This window comes from Palaemon carinicauda, chromosome 2, assembly GCF_036898095.1.
Source record: "Palaemon carinicauda isolate YSFRI2023 chromosome 2, ASM3689809v2, whole genome shotgun sequence".
Lineage (NCBI taxonomy): Eukaryota > Metazoa > Arthropoda > Malacostraca > Decapoda > Palaemonidae > Palaemon > Palaemon carinicauda.
In genome coordinates, this window is record NC_090726.1 from 68,989,204 (window position 1) to 69,013,832 (window position 24,629).

At 43.4% G+C, this 24,629-nt stretch overlaps 1 protein-coding gene across 2 annotated transcripts in view; it reads left to right on the top strand.

The window, feature by feature from the left end:
- Positions 1–24,629, top strand: part of LOC137625779 (DNA repair protein RAD51 homolog 3-like) — a 487,355-nt gene that overhangs the window by 216,128 nt on the left and 246,598 nt on the right. For both annotated transcript variants that reach the window (XM_068356670.1, XM_068356676.1), the window contains exon 5: positions 2,224–2,330. In XM_068356670.1, the coding sequence (XP_068212771.1) occupies positions 2,224–2,330 (107 nt within the window). The remainder of the gene's footprint in view (positions 1–2,223; positions 2,331–24,629) is intronic.

The following is a 24,629-nucleotide window of genomic DNA, read 5'->3' on the forward strand; positions in this document are numbered from 1 at the left end:
ACGATGATGACTGAGAATTTTCAATTCTCTGGTACACTTCCATCAGGACGTCATGGCTCGAGCTCAAAAATGGGATTTTGACGTAGGAAAAATCTATTCTTGTGAGAAATAGCCATGTCATCCTGATGGACCCGCCCGCTACTTTTCATCCCCTCCTAATTCTCAGTCTGAGGCCATCTTGCATACAAATGGCATAACCCACTGGGATCGGAGTTGTAACAGCTCTCCCACATATCCAATCCTATCCCATATCCATCGAGACAAGGGTTAACTCTATTCGGGGAAGGATAGCCATGGTTGTTTTAAACACTTCCCTGTTACATACACGATATCTTTCGGGATATTCATTCTGGGGGTTGTAACCCCCTGATACCTCTACAGGTAAAATTCTCTGGTATATCACTTTCAGTAAATATCCCAAGTAGGAAGCTGCCTAAGAGGAACTTCCATCAGGACGACATGGGTATCTCACCCAAAAATAGATTTTTCCTATGTCAAAATCCATTTTTTATTTCTATAATCATCTTATGTTCATATACAGTACATGCCCACCCTTCTCCCTACTCACTTCTGATGTCAAGGAATAGGGAATACTTTTGACTTCAAAACTGATTAACAAAGTATCTCTGGAATTTTGCTTCTTGTCAATAACTCTTAGTGTTTCATTACTTGATTACAAGTAAAGGGGAAAAAAATGGAGAATTTTATCAGAATTTGGTGATAAACGTTGATAAACTGAGCATCTGGAGAAGAAACAATATGAGCATCTTGTGAATATAGAAATAAATTTTATTATTAAAATTCCATTTTTCTTATCCTTCAAGGTGTGCTGGTTCTTGGACCAATAAACAATACGTGGCTTCTGTCATATGGCCTGCTGTATTTTCACAATGAACCAAGGTCAACAAATCCTTCCATGCCTTGTACATATAGGTCCTACTGGACATTTTTCCCAAAAATAACGCGAGTCTTGTGACAGTTGAAAACATGCTTTAGATCATATTTGCTTTCTTACCATCCATAATATTTTTTATAACTTGCCTATGTATTGCTGAAAATCCTTTGAAGTCGTTAACAGCTGCAGACCAAACATTCTTCCAACATGCACTATCTGTGGGTGCAACTCGTACACTGCTCCTTTACAGAGCCTAATGGCATCAGTGATGGTAACCGACTTCCAGCAAATCCATTACATTTGTAGCTTCTAAGAGGCATTCCATAAAATTCTGTACCAGTGTTTGAAGTTCTTATATCTGGTGGTGCAAGTCTAGAGGTATTTCAGCTACTATTACATCTTTGAATAATATTTAATTCTTTTGGATCCTGAGGTATGATAAGAATGCTTCAATCCCTATCATTAAATGTCATAAGCCTATGAATCTTAATATTGTAATCGTAAATTAATTAAGGATGTAATCAGATCATGTGTTATTAGAAAATTCAAACCGTCTAAAACTGTTACATGAAATTTTGTTTGAGTATTATCTTAGTGTTTAATTTTTTCATCATTATTAATTGAACTTGATAAAAATTCAAATGTTTGAATTTTCCTTTAAACACTGATTCTTTCAAATCATATTTGTTATATATACACTTTATTATTTCAGTTATTACATTTTAATACCGCATACTTTAATATTTTACTTATGATTCCTTTTCTCCTGTCATACTACCATTACACTGGAATCTATATTTTTATTAGAGACTATCAATTCTGTTTGTGCTTGGGCCCTTTGACCTTATGTATTGACCACAACAAATGTCTTTCTTCCTGTCAGATTTTTTTGCCATTTACTTTTTTGTCCACCATTGTTCTCACATTTGTAGTGCTCATTAGTTATGAGTTTGTCTTATTTTTATCTATCAAGGAGATTCTTCCCAACTAGGAAAAACAGCATATTACAGAAACAGAAAAGGAAAAATAAAGAAACATCTATACAAGAAAAATAAAAAAAAATCAATTGAGGCAAATAGCAAAGTAAGAAAATAAAGGAATAACAGAGGAATCATTAAACTAGATTTATGTAAATATTCCCAGTAAAAGGCCATTTGCATCAAGGTTGAATGTCACTGTTATGAAGAATTGACATCATAATATGTATACTATACTACAGGATAACTACTTGACATGCTGAAGTTTGTTTTGATCATGCTCTAAGAGTGGAACTTCATTAGTGTTACAATAAAGAAAATGCAACTCAATGGATGTATTATTTATTTCAGCTTGCAAGCCTGTATTTCGGTTCAGTTACCGACTACTTTGGGCGGACTGGCAGGAGAATCTGTCTTCATTGATACAGAGGGAAAATTTTCTGCTTTGAGACTGAAAGGTAACTATTATACTTTTATATGGGTATCTCTCTCTCTCTCTCTCTCTCTCTCTCTCTCTCTCTCTCTCTCTCTCTCTCTCTCTCTCTCTCTCTCTCTCTCTCTCTCTCATTTGGAAATTAAGGGGTAATTGTATGAGGAGAGGAAGGTTCATTACTATAAAAACTTGAATCTCTCTCTCTCTCTCTCTCTCTCTCTCTCTCTCTCTCTCTCTCTCTCTCTCTCTCTCTCTCTCATATGGAAGTTAAGGGATAATTGTATGTGAAGAGGAAGGTTCATTACTATAAAACTCAAATATTTCTAAGAATTTTTCCTCATTCAGTACAAGGACCCTTGTTCCCTGAGGTAAGATGAACTAGTGTAAGAATAAAGCATAAGTATCTGGCATGGACATGCTTCATCTTACCCAGACTCAGTAAGTCACTTTGTGTTTATCAGTGTATTTTCCTCTTATTTTGGATTATGGGGTTTGTATTTTCTCCTTTTCTTGCTGGAATGATATAGCTATGTTTCAAGACTTTTTATTGAATGATTGGTGAGTAATACAGTCGGGCCCCACTCTTCGCGAAGGTTAGGTAACAGAGTGAGGCGCGAGTTTGCAATTGCTTAATTCCATAAGATGGGATACTCCTAATCTAATCTAACAACACTATTATTGCATACGCTCGGATAATTAACACACCAAGTATTGCCTAATATTGTTTTTACTTTGTTTCTATCACAGTATAGTTGTTCCTATCTAGTAATACTGTATAACACTTGCTGATACTGTAGTACATATTACTGTATATATTACTATCACTGCAGTAAAGCTTACCTGTACTGTAAGTGCTCGCCTTTTTTTGTTCAGACGACTTGACTCGCCGCACAGCCTACATTTACAATAAACAACTTTACTGTAATTCTGTACTGCACAATATGTATACAATTTAAGGTTACTTAAGTGTTTATATCTTATACAACAAACACTAACCATTTTCGTACAAACTTTTACCCAGCAATCATGAAACATGGCACAATTCCTGATGGTCGTCTCTTGCGCAGTAATTTCACATTTACAGTAAGCGGGTAATAATATTTATCCCATCTTGTACTTCACTGGGTTAGAAAATCAAAAGATAATGATAAAAGTATCGTTAGTAATGTTATAATCATTGAGCAAACATACAACCAAAATAACAAAAAACAGCTATTTTGCTTTTAATTCAATCATTGTACGATATTTTCTACTTACAGAGTAGTTTTGAAGGATTGACTTACCATATAATATGCTTAGTATAATCATATACTATAGTTGCATGTTTAAGTAAAATAGAAATAATGATTAATTTTATCTTTACAGTATTACAACTTCCATCACCAAAAACATTTGTTTTGGAAAACTGGGATTGTTTACATTTTTGCCCGGAGATGGCGGTAGATGGTATGTTTGACGAAAGGCCGAATATGTCATGTAAGAATTATTAAAACTCACAAATTGTTTTATTTTTATGCTTTCTTAAACAGAAATACAGCTTATTTTATAAATCAAGAACATTAATATCTTTATTAATAATTTTTTTTTGGGGGGAATATGAAATATCCTTTGGTAGCACTTATTGATCAGCTGAATTTGAAAGTATTAATATAAACAATGGAAAAGATTATAATTCGCTTTGTTTTTATTTACAAGTACAATACTCAAATGTGAATATTACATGCTTTATTATTGGATACAGTTAAGTGAAACACCAGTTCAATCAAAATCCGGTTTATTTCAAATATAGTTGTAATTTTTTGCCTTGGTAAATGGATGTACAGTGTACAGCGAGAGCTGGAACAAGCTGGGTGGAGAGAGATGTAAAGGAGTGAGGGCTATTTGAAATTATCGTGCCATAAGATTTTTTATCGCAAATATTTGATTTTTTATTTAATAGGAATTGCGGATATCTGTGTCGCATATAAGTGAAATCGCGAAGCATAAACTTATATGAAGCTCGGGCTGACTGTATTATCATTTTGAGCAATTTTCATATTATTGTTTCTCTTGTTGGGACATAGCTCCACCAGTTTGACTCGTTTCCCACTAGTGGTCGCTCACTTCTTGTTCTAGTGATATTTCTTAATGTTCAATGTAATATTTTGTTTAGTTTATAGTACATGGGAGCTGCTCTCGAGGCCTGCATCGCTCGTTCAATTCACGTTATCTCTGACGACTGAACACATCTCCGAGCATCGCCTATACTATTTGCATTATTCAAATAGTTTTAACGTTAATTTGTGGACAATCCACTTGATAAGTCATGGGTCCAAAGCAAGCGAGTGGAAACCAGGGCAGTGATAAGAAAAAGCCCATGATGACGATAGAGATGAAGCGTAATGTTAATGTTATCGAAAAACATGAGTCGTGGTACGCCCACCATTACGAGAGGAGTACATCCGCAATAGATACCATCCTCAAAGAGAAGGATGCTATCAAGAGCACAAAGCCTTCCAAAGGCCTAACTATCCTTTCGAAACTACGGACTAATGTAAAGTACAAGATGGAAAGGCTTCTGTTGCTTTGGATAAAACAAAAACAGTTGGCAGGAGGTAGGGTGACCGAGACGATCATCTATGAAAAGGCCAGCGCAATCTGTGAAGACTTGAAACAAAGGGAAGCAGCTGAGAGTGGGGAGACATCGACGCCAGTGGAGACCTTCAAAGCCAGTCCTGACTGGTTTAATAACTTTGAAAAGCAAACTGGGTTGTGAGGCATGGGAAAGTTGCGAGTTCCGACGTGAAAGCCGCGGAGGAGTACGTTGAACGTTTTGCCTCGCTTGTTGCAGCAAAAGGTTACATCGCCCAACAAGTCTTCAATTCTGATGAAACTGGCCTTTTTTGGAAGAAGATACCCAGAAGGACATTCATCACGGCAGAGGAGAAACTGCCGGGCTATGAACCCATGAAGGATCGATTGACTTTAGCCAGCAGTTACTGCAAGATCAAGGATCTGTTGGTATACCAATCTGAAAACCCACATGCTTTCAAGACCCACAAGATCTTGAAGGAAAAACTTCAAGTCATGTCGCGCGCAAATTCAAAGGCTTGGGTTACGAGACATTCTTTCTTTCAGAGACTGGGTGAATCTGTGCTTTGATCCGGCATTCTAGAAGTATTTTTTGGAGAAAAACCTGCCGTTGAAATGTCTTTTCATCCTAGACAATGCCCCTGGTCACCCTCCTGGTCTTGAAGATGACATCCTGAATGAATATAAATTCATCAAGGTCCTCTATCTCTCGCCCAATACCATGCCACTCCTCCAGCCCATGGACCAACAGGTTATTTAAAACTTCAAGAAACTATACACAAAGAATTTGTTTAAGAAAGGCTTTGATGTCACAGACAAATCTATTTCAACATTGTTTTTTGGGCTCACGCAATGTCTTCCTGATGGAAGGTTCCTATAGGTAGCTATCTAAGGGATATTTGGCTACAGTGATATTCCCAAAGAATTTACCTTTAGGACTCCAGAATTCTAACTCCTGGTGCAAATATCCTTAAATTTTCTCTTAAGGATATCGCATAAATCAGGGGACTTATATCTTGATACGACACATAGCAATCTTCACCCCGAATAGCGTTTTCGTTTCGAGGGGGAAGAGTGGAAAAAATAGAAGGGGAGCCGTTATCAAGGTTACCCTTCCTCCTGTACTACTATTGAGTATCTAGATGGCGCTCATTCCTATTTTGGTAGCGATTTCGTACGGTGGTGTTCCCTGTCGATCTAACGTTTTGATCATTTTTGTGAGGATTTATTATGCAATCTCCAGCTTCTTTTTCCTTTGGAAAGTTGCGTATTTATTCTTTACAGTGTATAATTTTTAGCTCCTGCTTCACAGTGAAATTAGAGTAAATTTTTGTGTTAAGGAGCTAGGCCTGTTACCGGAGGTGCCATGGGCGCTGTCGTTCATTATGCATGTGCTATTTAGTTAGCAGAACGACTTTCCCGGTTGTAATAGCATTAATAAATTATGAAAGCTATTTAGGCACAATTATACTAGTAAAGATATATATTTTATGCATAATTTCCTCTTCTTTTGGTCTATCGTATACGTTAGAGTTTCAGTGATTTAGGTAACCGAGTCTCGTCTCGCGCTAGGCTACCTAGACTAGGCACTGTGGTATACTTTCAGACATTATCCCCATTTACCTTTGTGTATCGTTTTATTGATTCAACGGGAGATAGTACATCTCCTAGAATTACAGTGAACCCTCGTTTATCGCGGTAGATAGGTTCCAGACGCGGGCGCGATAGGTGAAAATCCGCGAAGTAGTGACATCATATTTACCTATTTATTTAACATGTATATTCGGACTTTTAAAACCTTCCCTTGTACGTAGTACTGTTAACAAACCACCCTTTAATGTACGTACAGAACACTTAATGCATGTACTACAGCACCCTAAACTAAAACAGGCACAAATATTAAAGGCGATTTTATATCATGCGTTTCCTAAACACCTAAAAAGCACGATAAAAAATGGCAACCAATGTTTTGTTTACGTTCATCTCTGATCATAATGAAGAAACAAACTCATTTAGTGTACACATATATGTATAGGTTAGTTTTTGCATCGATTATATTGATTATACAGTACTGTATGTTGATTTTTTTATTACCAATGTTTTAGTTTACGTATTTTTCTTAGGACTTCCAAATGAAATCTTTTTCTTTATGACGCCGCCTGAAACGACGGCGTGTACGCTCAGTAAACAACCACGCTCAGAACAAACAAGGCATTTAACGCGCATGATGATAGTGATAAATAATGATACAGTACATACAGTATTTACAGTAAAAGCATTTACAAAATATGTTACCTTACAAATATAAATTATACAGTACTTGTACGTAGCAAAGCAGGAAAACAATTTGAGAGAGAGAGAGAGAGAGAGAGAGAGAGAGAGAGAGAGAGAGAGAGAGAGAGAGAGAGAGAGAGAGAGATTGTTTTACGTACGTAAATGTAAATTTTAAACAAAAAAAATATGATAGGTTACAACATGTAGACTTTTAAAACCTTCCCTTTAACTTAATGCATACAGTACGTACATTACTAAACTATAAAACAGGTTAAAGTAAAAAATAAAGATTGTTACTGTACTCACCACGAAAGAAGTTGAAGAAAAACTTGAATGGTGATGGCGATGAATTTGCTGCACAGTAGAAATGATGATGATGAAGCTGATGATGTGTTCTACTGTGCAGTCAATGATAGTATTTTACGTCTCTTCAGACGGAGGTGTCTTTTCCTGGGACACCTCTTCAACTTCTTCCTGGGAAACTTCTTCAATTTCTTCCGAAGGCGTACTAGCAGGAGGAACTGGCTCTTTTTTGCGAGGCTGGAAGAACATTGTGATCGGAAGTTGTTGCCGCTGCTTCTTTTTTCGATCCAAGAGCATCCTGTAGGGAGTCATGATGTCATCGACCTTATTGGAGAATTGCATCGAGCGAACCATATCCTCGTCCCACTCTTGTAACATTTCTTTCGCCTCCTTGATATGGTTGCAGAACTTGGCAAGCCGTTCTAATGTTAAGCCCGTTTCTTCGACATTTTCTTGGGTCTCTTCCTGGGTACCCTCACTCTCTTCCTCACTTGCCGATTTCGTCAGGTCTTCGAGGTCTGCGTCAGTTAGGGGCTGGGAATGGCAGTCCAACAACTCGTCGACGTCTTCAGTCGTCATGTCGCCAAACCTGTCACCTCCAATTATGGCAGCCAACTGCACAGATTTCCGTATTGCATAGTGTTGGATTTCCGACGGAGTAAATCCCTTGTCGTCGTAAACAATATCGGGCCACAGCTTCTTCCAGCTCGCATTCACGGTTGCAGGTTTCATTTCTTGAAGTGCCTTTTGAATATTCTGCAGGCACGTGGCTATGGTGTACTGCTGCCAGTACGCCTTCAAGTTGAAATCTTCATCCTCGTCATCTTGGGCAGCATCCACACACGCAACGAGGTCCGTCAAGGTATTCTTCGTGTAGAGGGCCTTGAACGCCCTGATAACCCCCTGGTCCATCGGTTGAATTAATGACGTGGTGTTGGGTGGCAGGAACTCAACCTGAACGCCCTCACGCGACAGGTCAGTTGCGTGTCCACCAGCGTTATCCATAAGGAGAAGGATCTTGAATGGCAAGCCCTTCTCTAAGAGATATTCATGGACTTGCGGGATGAAACACTGGTGGAACCAGTTGGAGGTCAGCATCTTCGTAATCCATGCTTTTTGATTATGCATCCAGTACACGGGAAGGAGATTCTTATTTTTATTTTTCAAAGCGCGAGGATTTTTCGACTTATAAATAAGCCCCGGCTTTAACAAAAATCCAGCAGCATTGCCACACATTACGAGGGTAACGCGATCCTTGAATGCCTTAAAGCCAGAGGCTTTGGCTTCCTCTTTGAACAGGAAAGTTCGCGACGGCATTCTCTTCCAAAACAAGCCAGTCTCATCCATATTAAAGACTTGTTCCGGCTTGTATCCACCTTCGGCGATAATATTCTTGAACGTCTGGTTCACGTAAGTTTCAGCAGCGGCAGTGTCAGCGGAAGCAGACTCCCCATGCAGGGAAACGCTTTTCAGGGCGAAGCGTTTCTGAAACTTCGCGAACCATCCTTTGCTTGCGGAAAAACGTTTCTGAGGCTGGGAATCAGTGGATGTCCCTGGTTGAGGATCATCTGCATCATCATCATCTTCAGCATGGTTGCCGTCGTCGTCTTTAGGTTCCTTTGCAGCAAAATTCTCATATAAGCTCAAAGCCTTTGTTTGGATGGTGTTCGTATCCAACGCTATGTTCTTCTTCCGGCAGTCGGCAATCCACACAGCTAAAGCACCTTCCATGCGTACGATCGTTTTATTACGCGTTGTAACGACTCGCTTCGCTGATCTGCTAAAGGTGATTGCAGCAGTCTTTCTAATGTTCGCCTCGTCCTTTTTGATATAGCGAACGGTGGATTCGTTGATGCCAAAATGGCGGCCGGCGGCCGCGTAACTTCTACCATCTTTTAACATGTCGAGAAGCGTAACCTTCTCAGCTATCGTCATCATCCTTCGGTGGCGTTTAGGCTCACTACCAGCCTTACTAGAAGCAGAACGCTTGGGAGGCATTGTACAGTAGGATTTAACAGAAAGTTCAACAAAAAGTTCAACTTAAAACAGTCGCACACAGCACAGATTAAACTTCACAAACTTAAGAACGTCTACTCAGCAATACGCGGAAAGAGAAAGTGAACGATCCAGCCCCGCGAGAACTTTGATGCTGCGGGTAGAAGATGCGGGCAAAACACCAATCACAGGCTAGATAACAAAACTTGAGTTCTGATTCGTCATCTATCAGCGCTTGAACCAATCACAACCCGTCTTACAGTACTATGATGCGTTGGTTACTCATAGAAGATGCCCCGCGCATAATGAACGTACGTAGATTAAGTACAATACCGTAATAATAATAAATAATGATAATAATACTGTACAGTAATAATAATAATAATAATGATAATAATAATAACAATAATAATTTTATTAACAACAACAACAATAATAATAATAATAACAATAATAATAAAAATTTACGTACACTATTTTACGCCTCTCTCTCTCTCTCTCTCTCTCTCTCTCTCTCTCTCGTACGCTTACAGTATTCGAAATGTGATTTTTGCAACAAAGAATATTATTGGATGCAGTACTGTACTACGTACGTATACATACAAAAGATTCATGGAAAAGAAGCACATCCATTACAGTACACACCATTCTAATATGGTATGACTGCATCTGATTTGCGTTTCATGTTCGATTTAATTTTACTACGTACTGAATTATCGTATGATCACATTCTCTTTTCGTGTTTTATTTCTTTCTGTGCTGAATTATATATCATATGTAATGCAATGAACAATCAGTAAGAGCAGATATTACTAATTACAGTATTAATGGAATTACAGGTAACAAAATATCGTATTTGGTTGTCTTCAGATTTCGCGGTATTTTCGAATTTTCCGGAAAATCCGCGATATGTATATATATATGGGTTATGGGAAAACCCCGCGAAGTGGTGAATCCGCGATTGTCGAACCGCGAAGTAGCGAGGGTTCACTGTATATAACTCGATACTTATCTATACTCTATTTGGACTTGCCACAGAGTAGTCCACTCCGGCTTGAATAGGCTAGGGTTTTCTGTCTCCCACCTTTGCCGGCAAGAACCCGGCTTTGGTTTTCGACAGAACCTCAGAGTATTCAGTCTTTCTGCCGGCGGCAGAGCAGCAGGGTGAGTAGTCACTCCCCTTCCAGCTTACAGCTGCCGGCATAGAAGGCTAATCCTCCCTAGGCCGCACCTGAAGTGGTAGTATGTTACTGCCACCTTCTCCCCTGAGGTCTAGAAGACTAGTCCTGTGTCGGCAGACCCTAGACTGAAGAATAGTACTGAAACATTGTTTCTCTCTCGTGTGGAGGCGGCGGGAATCCTGCAGCCTTCTTCTACACTCGATAAATTCGGCAGACCTTAGGCTGAAGACTAGTTATTCTTCTGCCGCCTAGGATGGCGCCGATACTGAAACATTGTTTCACTCTTTTGTGGAAGTGGCGGCAATCCTGCCGTCTTCTTCTACACTTGATACAGGACCCTTTTCCCTTCCCCTCTCTGTCCTTTAGCGATGACTTAGCCATTGATATCCTGTGGCCGTTGTCTGCAACCTCACAGCTTGCCGGGTGGGTTGAGGTGCCGGCCGGGCTCCTACATAAGCAGCTGTTTAGTCACTCAGTCTTTCCCTTATGGACACAAGGCTCCGGGAGGGTTGTGCCGCTATGACGGCTGCCGGTGGGAGACCCTTCTGCTGCTGAAGGTTCCTCAGTGCTCCCTTGAACTGCCATCCACATTCCTGAAACCGGCAATGCCGGCGACGGATCTTGCGGCTAGATGGAAGCCTGAATGATGCATTCTCCCCTTCCATTTGAACCCTCATTCTGGAGGAAGGCAATAAGGTTATATACTTACACCCTTATTTATTGCAAACATACATTTTAATAAGGCAGCCCTTCACTCCATGCTTTTTCTCTCTCTGTCAGCTAGTGCCGCCAGGAACTAACCCAGCTGGCAGCAAGTCAGCTGGGGCGGTGCCGTCAGGTACTTACTCGGTCGGCGGCATGCTGACTGGACCAGAACGCCAGGTACTACCCAGCCGGCAACATGCCGGCCGGGCTGTGCCGCCAGGTGCTAGCCCTGCTGGCAACATGCCGGCTGAACTACAGTGTATGATTATACAGTAGCCAGTATATTTGCAGTATAGCATATTCTGCATATAGAGAACTATTGTATACATTATACAGTAGTTATTTTTTAACATATTTTGTGTATCCTTGCAGTCTTTTGCTGAGACCAATCCTATATTGAAAGAATAGAATTCCTTCAATACTCTGATTAGAAATCAGTTAATTACTTACCCCACAATATTAAATAGTTTAGAGGGGTCAGTGGTTGTACACTTTTCTATCCCTAGAGGTTAGAACCCTTCTCTTTTGAGTTTTCCCTGATCAGGAAACTCTATAGTTTTAATATTGGAACGGGAGGTCACAGCAATTGGCTAGGAGGGATACACAAGTATGTGTCTTTCTAAACTACAGTACAATATATGATTATACAGTAGCCAGTATTTTTGCAGTATAGTATATACTGCAAACAGAAAACTATAGTATTTATTATATAGTAGTTATTTCCAACATACCTTGTGTATTCTTGTATGCTGAGACCAATCGTATATTGAAAAAATAGAATTCCTTCAATACTCTGATTGGAAATCAGTTAATACTTACCCCACAATATTAAATATTAAGAAGGGTCAGTGGCAGTGTACACTTTTTCTATCCCTAAAAGTTAGAACCCTTCTCTTTTGAGTTGCCCTGATAAAGGAAACTCTATATCTTTAATATTGGGGGGAGGTTACAGCTGGAAGGGATACACAAGTATGTGTCCTTCCCAATTTCTTTCTAGCTTACTATCCTAGGCTATAATGATTAAAATATTTGCATATCTGTTCATCATGTGAGATAAACAATCACATACAGTACTCATTTTATTTTCCTTTCTTTACAGGAGGAACCCCAGATGAAATGCGATGCGATCTTCTGCAACCTTAGGAGTTGGGACTTCCACGGTCACAAAGTGTCCAGGTCTCATGCCCCCTGCACCATCATTACCGAATCCCTGCAATATTGGGACCCCCAAGTCTGCAATATCTGACGGACCTTGGTGACCGAAGGTTTCGACGACCCCAAGATAACGGAGTCAAGGGTTGCGGCACTCCATTGGACAACATGAGCCAGGCACTGGCCCATCTTACGGATTTAATGGAGAACATTCGCAAACGAGGCGAAGCAAGGGAAGCTAAATTCGAGAGAGCTCTGTAAAGCTCCACTTATCGCCTCCCGAGGGTCATACGAGCGACCCAGAGTCCAAGACCTCCCGACCTGCTCCAAAACCAATCCCTGGAGGTATGCGGAGTTTATGCCGATAACGAACGGCAAACTCTACATCTCAGAGAAGATGGGAGCCATCCCCTTAGACGACATCCAGTTTTGGCCAAGCTTCAACGCTTACCCTGATTGCTTCATTTGACTGAAGCATTAACCAATGCCAAAAGATGAGACGGAACCGAAGAAGGTCATGATTCTTGACCACGATAAGGCACAGGCTCTCTTGTCAATTAGCCTGAGAAAGGCGGGCTATTCAGTTTCGAAAGTATCCGTCTTGAGCAAGAAACACACTACCTTTCTTGCTCCTGCTTCAATGGCCTTCCCCTTTACGTTGAAGGCATTTAAATCTGTTGCCAAGGCAGTGGAGGCAGGCAAACCATGCCCTGCACTAGATGAATGCAGGCCTCTATCGTTAGCCTTGCCCATGCAAGAGAAGGAATGGAAGGAAGTCCACCTAACTTTCTCAGTAGGGAAACTAGACGCAGACATCACTGGACGACAGTTTAGCGAGAACCTCCCTAAACTTTCTGACTTTCTCTTGTGCAAGGAACAAGAGACGAAGGAGAGCCTTGCGGCATCGTTATCCCTACAAAACTGCATAGAGATGTGTGCAGGCCAACGAAGTACCCCAGACATGCTCATGGTCCTGGCCAAATGCATATGGCCACCCTAGTAAAGGACCTGTATGCTTTCATGAAAGCCAGGAGAGCTTGTAGAGAGTTCGTGTTCGCTGCTGCAATAGTGAAACATGAACCCAGGAAGCTGATATCTTCTAACATCTGAGGTAAAGACCTCTTCCCGAACGAAGTACAGTAGGGTCCCGAATTACACGTGTTCTAATTACGCGATTCCTCAATTACGCGATCGATAGTTTTTAAAAATTAATTTTCCTGTATTTGCGAGGAGCATTCTAAATCCGCGAGTCAAGCACCGCGAAGCGTAGGAAATCTATTGTTTTCTTAATTGTATTGGGGGGGGGGTGATGGTTCCCCCGATGTCTGAGAAGGGGGGGGGGGAGAATGTGAGAGAAAGATTTCTGTTCAAACATTTTAAGACTAGTTTTGGATGAAAAATGTTAAGGTTTGCCCATCTGTTGTGTGAACTTGTCGCTAGGCCTAGCCTAACTGTCCAACACCTATATGTATAATATTCCATATTTGTACTAATTAATTTTTATACTTACGTTGTGATTATGGTGAAAAATCCTTATTCATTAAACTTTAAATTAAAAACCATCAAAATAAAGACTATTTTATATCATGCTACTGCCAAACATGTCACCACAACCAAACCCATTACTTTGTTTAGTACGTTCCATCGCCGATCATAACGAACTCGCTAACCAATTTTAACATCTGTCTATAGGTTAACTTTTGCGGCAAAAGATATCTTACCAGGTACTATGTAATAATAATGTTATAATTAATGTTTTATTTATCCTTAGAAAATCAAAATATATGAAATATGAGCAATTTTGTTTCGTGTTGTTTTTATTTTCCTAAAAAAAACGCCTTCTTAAAAGGAAAACGTTTTTTTTTTTACGTTTCATCGTCGATCATAAACGCATTTACTCCTGAAAGTGATATTGAAGAGCTTTTACTAAAGATGTTATTATAAATAAAGATTATAAATAGGTGGTAAAATATCTATAATTAAAGTGTAGCAGCATCAAGAAATGTTGGGGTTCGCCCTTTACATAAGAATGTACTGTACATTGGATTAGACAGAACATAGAAAAAATCAATTAGGGAAAAATCGGTATTCGATATCCTCTTCATCAGCATCGTCATTCGTCAATCGGGCTTTTTATTTTTTTTTTTTTCATTCTCAATTGCTAACTAGTTATCGCACTGCCAAGATCTGCACACATTCCGATAATTCACATTTTTGGGCTCAAGCCATGGCGTCCTGATGGAAGGTTCCTTTTTGGTAGCTTCCTTGGGTATAAAACTACTAAGATATTCCCAGAGAATTTAACCACAGGTTATCACAGAATTCTAACTTCTGGAGCGAGTATCCCAAAGGTTTCCCTTTAAGACATCGTATATCAACAGGGGACGCATGTCTGAACGCGCCACATAGCTATCTTCACCCCGAACAGAGTTAATGCTTCGGTGTGTAAGGGTTGAGAATAGCTGGGAGCCGCTCCACAGCCAATCTCACTCGTGGCTACTACTGATACTCGAGACGTAAACAAACGGGCGCCATTGCTCAAATGACGTCACGCCCGTCTTCATCCTTTGTTTAGTAGCTGCCCTACTTAGACGGATTTTCCCTGTGCTTCATTTATCGATTTGCATCTACGTTATGTCGCTACCTTCAGCCTCACCATCTTCTGGAAAGTTGAGTACAAGGTTCCAGTATTGTTTAGTTAAGCTCTGGCCGTAAAGTAAATATTACTTTCCGAGATAATTGCTGTTTTGTGGCAGAGCTGTGCCTCTACCGGACCCGCCATTTTATGGCGTCGTTGTTGTTATGCATGCCTTATTTAGTTAGCCACAACAACGCTTCCGGCCTTATTTACTAATCGAATACATTAGTTTATTTAGTCTTCATAGCTAGGAACTTTTATATCGTGTTTAGACGCTTTTTATCGGTCATCGATTGACCTCATACCAGTCGGCTACTATAGCCCCCAGGCCAGAGCGCCTGTACATAAGTGTTCATGCATGATTTTATTAGTGATCCTAGGCTAAGTTATGAAGATAGTGGCATTATTTTACAATACTTTCGACCGTGATGCAATGTTTTTTCGCCTTCAGGGACCATATAGGGGATAGGTTAGTTAGTGTCTCTTTCTAACCTAACCTACTTGTAGGACCCCTATATGCTTCCTTCATCCCCTGCCTTGGCATTCCCTCTAATTAGCCTTGATTCCCTTTCTGAGTAAAGGGATCAAGTGTCTAATGGAGTATTTATCGCCTCTCAGTCCTCCCTATGGGAATGAACCCCCCTTAGGGTTGCGTCCGAGAGTGAGGTTAGGCTAGCCCTACCTCTATGGCTAGGATTAGTCTATGACTATCCTGCGATAGCGATATGTCTTCTACCTTTCCTAGTTCAGGACTATTAGCCCTGATCTAGGTTAGGTTAGGAAGGTTTCTCTGTTCCCTGCTGAAACTGTACCCATGCACCGTTTCAGCCGGTCTGCCTGATCTTAGGTTAGGGAGTGTCCTCCCTTTCCCTAGTGGCCGCTCTGGTACAGAAACCCTTCCTTGGAAGACTTCTCTCTACTCCCCTCCCCACCTATCTCTTGTATAGCCTAGCCTATGCTTAGGTTAGTCTATACCCATCTGTCCCCTGTCCTACAACTCCTCCTTAGGGTGGAGTAGTAGGGCTACCCGAGCTTCCCTGTGCAGTCCGCTCTGGTACATATACCCTTCATAGTGTCCTATGGGGTTAGTCTCTAGATGTGTTCTGCATATGGGGGGCTCCCCTCTTTGGGTGTCCCCTAGCCCTCCCTTGGGCTACCTAGCTCCCGGTCCTCAATGACCCCTGCTCCTGGATGAAAGAGCCTGTCTCTATCATGGGTACACCCTCTCAGGGGGGGGGATGTCCGGAGTCCATGACTGAACTTCCTGCATCCCTCCCCCCCCCCTGTCTCTCTCACTATCCGGGTGCTGGTCTCTTGCCGCCTCCACTGTCGGCGATACCCGCCTCCTACCTTGGTGACTCTCCCTACCCTTGCCGACAGCCCCCTGTGTGCCGGGGGACTGCCGACTGCCGCCGGCTCCTACCGGCGGCTCTCCTCCCTCCTAGCTTGTCGTCCGCTCGCCGGTCGGCCGCCGGAGTGCCGGCATCTATTGCCAGCAACCCGGTTCCGCTATAACATTGTCCCAGTCACCAAACCGGCATCCTCCGACTGCCGGAGCCGCCGCTCCCCTGCCGGCGTGCCGCCGTTGTACCGGCGGCCGCCACCCTGGTATACCCTTGACTTACATATTGTCTGTCTTAATGCCAGAAACTCTGTCGGAGCGACCTCCGGCATGCCGGCGGCTTGCCGGAAACCTCCGGAGGCGTCAAGAATACTTGCACCCCCTTCTTCTAGCTATCATATGATACTGATAGCCCTATACCGCAAACAGATGGGCTGTTTCCACTATTAAGATCAATACCTTGGTACTGTTCTGTTAGGGATCATGCTGTCTCTTTGCATTCTTCTAAATTCCAGCATGCTGCGTGCATCTTAGCACAGCTGGTTGCCGGAAGCAGTTACCTTAAAAGGAGGCCCTCTAGCCCCTAGTTTGGGACCGAATGATCTCGGTCCCAATCTTACCCTTGGTTTTTCCACGGAATTCCATTGCCCTATGGAACTCTAAGGAATACTATCCGGTGCCTTCGGTCTCTCGGATTATCCAAGGACAAAGCTTACGGTAACGAGCCGGGCGAGATGCATGGAGTATGTTCTCCTTTACTATTTCAATCTCTATGCATCACACCCTTCATTAAGTTAAAATTAATAATTAATATTAACTTAGTTTAAGAGCCATTCTTATGACTCCCCCATACTCATTTTCTCTTTCTTCCACAGGAGGAGCAGATGAAGTGTGACTTCGCCTTCTGCGCTGTGAAACGCCCACAGTTTTACGGGCATACGGCTTGCAGGACTCACGCCCCTTGTGCCGACAAGAAAGGGGATCTGAAGTTTTGGAATCCACTGAACTGTACGGTCTGCCAGGCTCACCTAGTTGAAGCCTTCCATAACCCTCCCTCAGCGGAGGTCAGAGACATTTCTCGTGAAAAGCTACGCAAGTGGGTGCGTGGCTTCCAGAAAAATGCCACCGGACCTTACCTGGCCACCGAAGAATTGAGGTCACTCCTGTTCCCTAAACCTCCCCTGATTCAGTGGTACCCAAAGACGTGATTCCCATTGTCCAACTTACAGTGGAACCTGATGTTGTCATGGCTCAGTCCATGCATGAGTGCCGCCTGGATTCCGAAGATGACGAACAGATGTCGGATGTCTCGGAAGACACGGAGAAGACGCTTATGGCTCAAGGAGCCGAAGATGACGAAGACAAGGTGGAATACGCCGAGTCGGAGCAAGAGGTCGCTCCTCCTTCCATCCCCGCTCCTACTCCTACACCGACGGAAGTGTCTATTCTGTCTACCTCCTCGACCCCGGATCCCTCTTCTTCCACTCAAGAAATGATCCGACTGATTAGAGCCGTCATGGACGACAGGTTGAAGGAGAATCAGGAGTTCATCAGGTCCATGATGGGATCCAGAGAACCGAAGAGGATTTCGGTTAAGGATCTCCCCGCTTGCTCACATGCCAACCCGTGGAGGTATGCTGAGCATATGGTTATCGCGACCGGCAGGATCTTCGTCAGCGATAAGATCGGCACGGTCCCCTTGGAAGACGTGGAGTTCTTCCCAAACTTTGAGGCCTACCCGGACTGTTACGTCCGTCTGCGTTCTGAACCTGCCTCGAAGGAAGAGACCGAACCGAAGGAAGAGATAGTGTTCGATCTCGCAAAGGCCCAGGCTATGCTAGCCACCACATTCAAGAGTAGGGGCTTTACCTGCTCTAAGCTTCCGGCCCTGAGCAAGAAGCACCCTACTTATGTCGCACCTGAAAGTGCGATTCTTCCATTCCTGGAAAAGGCCTTAGCTGCGTGCCTTAAAGCTGCGGAAGAGGGGAAAGCCTGCCCTGCACTGGAGGAGTGCAGACCCTTCTCCATAGTAACTCCCCCTGACGCTCGACACTGGAAGGATGTCCAGCATACTTTCGTCGTGGGAAAGCTAGATCCTGACGTCGCCAGACGTCAGTTTAATGAAGACCTCCCTAAGCTCAACGATCACCTCCTTCGTCGGGAACAAGATACGAAGGAGAGGCTCGCAGCATCCTTATCTCATCAAGTCCAACTTGAAATTATGGCCTGTGACACCAGAGTACCAGACCACTACATGGTACTCTCCAAATCCCACCTGATGACCGTGATGAAGGACTTGTACCACTTCATAAAGGCTCGGAGAGCCTGTCGTGAATTCGTGTTTGCAGGTGCCACCGTGAAACACGAACCCCGGAGGCTGATTTCCTCCAACATCTGGGGTAAACACCTCTTTCCTTCTGACCTCGTGAAGGAAATCACCGACAGAGCCGCCACGGAGAATAGGAACCTTCTCCACAAGTGGGGCATGTCCAGGAAAAGGAAACCCTCTCAGGACGACGGACCTCAACCTAAGAGGAAATCCCAAAAACAGAAACCCCAGCAACGTCAACAAAGACGTCAGTTTCCGGGACCCGCTACCTCCCAAGTGGTTGCCCAACCCCAACAGACCTTTCAATTGGTCCCCCAACCGGTGTTGTCACAGTCACCGGTCTTCACCCCTGCTTTCGAGCAACAGTCAACTACCTTTCGTCCCAAAGGTAGAGGCTCATACAGAGGTGCAAGCAAAGACGCTTCTCGCCGTCCCTCCAGAGGCAGAGGAGGAAAGGGAGCTAGCGGCCGAGGCAGCAAGCCCTCGGGACACCAGAAGCAATGAAGTGCTTCCGGTGGGAGGAAGACTCCGCCAATTCCAGGATCGTTGGACCTTCGATCCCTGGGCACACAGCATCGTCAAGAAGGGTCTAGGCTGGAGTTGGACTCAACCACCCCCAATCTTCCAGCAATTCTTCCAACAATCAACCCCTCTTCTGGAAGAATATGTCCTAGATCTCTTGAACAAGAAGGTGATAAGGAAGGTAAAGTCCACCAGGTTCCAAGGGAGACTGTTTTGTGTCCCCAAGAAAGACTCAGACAAACTCAGAGTCATTCTGGACTTATCCCCCCTCAACAAGTTCATAGCGAACGACAAGTTCAAGATGCTGACTCTTCAACAGATAAGGACCCTTCTGCCTCGAGGTTCCTACACGGTCTCCATAGACCTGGCGGATGCCTACTGGCACGTTCCAATGAACCATCACGCTTCCTCCTACCTAGGATTTCGACTCCAAAGGAAAAGCTACGTCTTCCGGGCCATGCCCTTCGGCCTCAACGTGGCCCCTCGGATCTTCACAAAACTGGCGGATGCCATAGTACAACAGCTCCGCCTACGAAACGTCCAGGTGATGGCCTACCTCGACGACTGGCTAGTCTGGGCTCCATCGCCCGAAGATTGTGTAAAATCTTGCAACAAAGTCACCCAGTACCTAGAACACCTGGGATTCAAGATCAACGAGAAAAAATCTCGCCTCTCTCCAGCTCAGAAGTTCCAGTGGTTGGGAATCCACTGGAACCTTCAGTCACACCGCCTTTCCATCCCCCAGAAGAAAAGGAAGGAAATAGCAGGGTCTGTGAAGCGACTGCTGAAATCCAAACGCATTTCAAGACGCCAGCAGGAACGAGTTCTAGGCTCTCTACAGTTCGCCTCAGTGACAAACCCAGTGCTTCGCGCACAGCTAAAGGATGCCGCGGGAGTCTGGAGACGTTCGGCATCCATCGCTCGAAGAGACCTCAAGAGACGGCTTCCAAACAGACTGCGACTTCTCCTAAAGCCGTGGTCAGAAGCAAAGGCCCTGAAAAGGTCCATTCCTCTCCAACACCCTCCTCCATCACTCAACATCCACACGGACGCTTCGCTGGAGGGTTGGGGAGGTCACTCCCACCAAAAACAGGCTCAAGGCACCTGGTCTCCCCTGTTCAAGACGTTCCACATAAACATCTTGGAGGCCATGGCGGTCCTTCTAACCCTAAAGAAGTTATCCCCGCCGCCCTCGATCCACATCCGTCTAACCCTAGACAACTCGGTGGTAGTTCGTTGTCTCAATCGCCAAGGCTCAAGATCGCCCCAGATAAATCAGGTGCTTCTCCCAATCTTCCGTCTGGCAGAGAAGAAGAAGTGGCACCTGTCTGCAGTTCACCTACAAGGATTCCGCAACGTGACAGCGGATGCTCTATCTCGGACAAACCCGATAGAGTCGGAATGGTCTCTAGACGCAAGATCGTTCTCCTTCATCTCTCACCAAGTCCCAGAACTTCAGATAGATCTCTTTGCAACGAGCGACAACAATCAACTTCCTCGGTATGTGGCCCCGTACGAGGACCCCAAAGCAGAAGCAGTGGATGCCATGTCACTGGATTGGAACAGATGGTCCAAGATCTACCTGTTCCCCCCCACCAACCTTCTGTTGAAAGTCCTCTCCAAACTGAGAACCTTCAAAGGGACAGCGGCCCTAGTGGCTCCCAAGTGGCCTCGGAGCAACTGGTACCCCCCTGGTCCTGGAGCTGCAGCCCAAGCTGATCCCTCTCCCGGGCCCAGTTCTCTCTCAACAAGTACAGAAGTCGACTGTCTTCGCTTCATCATCGAAAATCAAGGACCTTCATCTCATGATTTTCTCTCCCTAGCCGCAAAGAAGAGGTTTGGGATCTCGAAGAAAAGTCTGGACTTCCTAGAGGAATACAAGACCGAATCCACAAGACGGCAATATGAATCATCCTGGAGGAAATGGGTCTCCTTCGTCAAGACAAAAAATCCTAAAGAAATCACGATTGATTTCTGCATGTCCTTCTTTATTCACCTTCATGGACAGGGATTAGCAGCCAATACGATATCAACCTGCAAATCGGCCTTGACCAGACCAATTCTATATGCTTTCCAAATTGATCTGTCCAGCGACATCTTCAACAAACTACCGAAAGCATGTGCTCGCCTACGCCCAGCACCCCCACCGAAACCGATCTCCTGGTCACTAGACAAGGTGCTCCATTTCGCCTCCAACTTGGACAATGATTCATGCCCTCTCAAGGATCTGACTCAGAAAGTTATATTTCTCTTTACTCTCGCTTCAGGAGCTCGAGTCAGCGAAATAGTGGCATTATCAAGAGAGGATGGACACATCCTGTTTACCGATACAGGAGAAGTTACCCTCTCCCCTGATCCGACGTTTCTCGCCAAAAATGAATTACCCACCAAAAGATGGGGCCCTTGGAGAATATGCCCCCTGAAGGAGGATGCCTCTCTATGTCCAGTAGAGAGCCTCAAGGTCTATCTTCGCAGAACTTCAAACTTTGGTGGAGGCCAACTCTTCAAAGGAGAAACATCGGGCAGCGACCTGTCACTGAAACAATTAAGAGCGAAAATCACCTACTTCATTCGCAGAGCGGATCCTAACAGTACACCCGCTGGTCATGATCCTAGAAAAGTGGCATCATCTCTGAATTTCTTTCAGAGTATGGACTTTGAAAGCCTTAAAAACTTCACGGGTTGGAAGTCCTCGCGAGTTTTCTTTAAACATTATGCGAAACAAGTGCACGAAGTCAAACATTTTGTGGTAGCCGCAGGTAGTGTTATGAAACCTGCACCTAACTCTGCGTAGAACAGTGAGTTACTTGGGACTCTAACTCTTCGGGTGCCTATGTTGACCCTCGAGCGATTCATAGTGATGTCGAAAACACTTAGTGCTTTTATAACTGTTCTTATCCCAGGTGAAATGTCATAGTTGTCACACAAGTGCCGCATGCCCTGAGCATGATGTGTTTTTTAATCAAAGACTTGCGTTCCTCGAGAACGAGTGCCTACTAATAAATTTGAAATTCCTTTTCAGATTCAAGAGCAAGTCTTTATTACTATGTACATTATAATTACTGTAAATGAACTTTACTTATTGCTGTAAATTATTTAATTTCTGCATTTGTGAAATAAAATTTCTATTTTATTACCTGTGCGTCTCAATCAGCTCCTACTTACTATGAAATACATGCCTGTCATAGTTTTATTATCCCCCCTTTTCCTTATGGTTATGAAGAAATTAAGATGCTAACTCTTAATTTATATTCACTCTGATTATGTAAGGTTCCAACACGAATACTTACTTTTAATACCCGGGAGATGAACCATCACTCTCAATACACAGTGCCCAACCACCACTGGTCTAATTTTCAGAATGTTCCTATACAAATACCAAACATTCGGCTTCATCTCCAAGTTCTTCAAGTTCTTCTATCAGGATGAATAGCCCTTCAATACCACTTTGACGTCGGCATGGCCCATGGGAACTTCACTGCCAAGGGGGGCAGGATGCTTCTTCCCTATGGTCCTTTATCAAAGATTACTATGCTGTTTTGTCAATGCCTTGGCACTTACTATTAGGGGAAAATCTACCACGATACATTGATTCTCTGGTATTCTTCCATCAGGACGCCATGGCTTGAGCCCAAAAAACGGATTTTGAGCGAAGCGAAAAATCTATTTTTGGGTGAGATAGCCATGGCGTCCTGATGGACCCTCCCTGCTACTTCGTCCAGTTTTAGATCCCACCCTGTTCTACTGTATCATGGTGATGGGCAAGCAACTGGCTTCAGGATGAAGACGGGCGTGACGTCATTTGAGCAATGGCGCCCGTTTGTTTACGTCTCGAGTATCAGTAGTAGCCACGAGTGAGATTGGCTGTGGAGCGGCTCCCAGCTATTCTCAACCCTTACACACCGAAGCATTAACTCTGTTCGGGGTGAAGATAGCTATGTGGCGCGTTCAGACATGCGTCCCCTGTTGATATACGATGTCTTAAAGGGAAACCTTTGGGATACTCGCTCCAGAAGTTAGAATTCTGTGATAACCTGTGGTTAAATTCTCTGGGAATATCTTAGTAGTTTTATACCCAAGGAAGCTACCAAAAAGGAACCTTCCATCAGGACGCCATGGCTATCTCACCCAAAAATAGATTTTTCGCTTCGCTCAAAATCCGTTTTGAAGGTTTTCTGGGAGAGGATGGATAGAGAAAATACCGAACTATATAAAATGTTTTTATAACCTGTTAAGCGTCACCCACGTGATAAACCGTTCACCACGATCTACTCGGTACCGCCTTCAACTGTATATTCCGTTCATGACTTTAATTGCCTTTTTTGGGCTCAAGCCATGGCGTCCTGATGGAAGGTTCCTGTTTGGTAGCTTCCTTGGGTATAAGACTACTAAGATATTCCCAGAGAATTTAACCACAGGTTATCACAGAATTCTAACTTCTGGAGCGAGTATCTCAAAGGTTTCCCTTTAAGACATCGTAATACAACAGGGGACACGCATGTCTGAACGTGCCACATAGCTATCTTCACCCCGAACAGAGTTAATGCTTCGGTGTGTAAGGACTGAGAATAGCTGGGAGCCGTTCCACAGCTAATCTCACTCGTGGCTACTACTGATACTCGAGACGTAAACAAACGGACGCCATTGCTCTGATGACGTCACGCCCGTCTTCATCCTTTGTTTAGTAGCTGCCCTACTTAGACGGATTTTCCCTGTGTTATCTTTATCGCTTTGCATCTTCGCTATGTCGTTACCTTCAGCCTCGCCTTCTTCTGGAAAGTTGAGTACAAGGTTCCAGTATTGTTTAATTAAGCTCTGGCCGTAAAGTAAATATTACTTTTCGAAATAATTGATGTTTTGTGGCAGAGCTGTGCCTCTACCGGACCCGCCATTTTATGGCGTCGTTGTTGTTATGCATGTCTTATTTAGTTAGCCACAACAACGTTTCCGGCATTATATACTAATCGAATACATTAGTTTATTTAGTCTTCATAGCTAGGAACTTTTATATCGTGTTTAGACGCTTTTTATCGGTCATCGATTGACCTCATTCCAGTCGGCTACTATAGCCCCCAGGCCAGGAGCCTACATACAAGTGTTCATGCATGATTTATTAGTGATCCTAGACTAAGTTATGAAGATAGTGGCATTATTATTTTACAATACTTTTGACAGTGATGCAAATGTTTTCGCCTTCAGGGACCATATAGGGGATAGGCTAGTCAGTGATTCTTTCTAGCCTAACCTAATATTAGGACCCCTATATGCTTCCTTCATCCCCTGCCTTGGCATTCCCTCTATTTAGCCTTGAT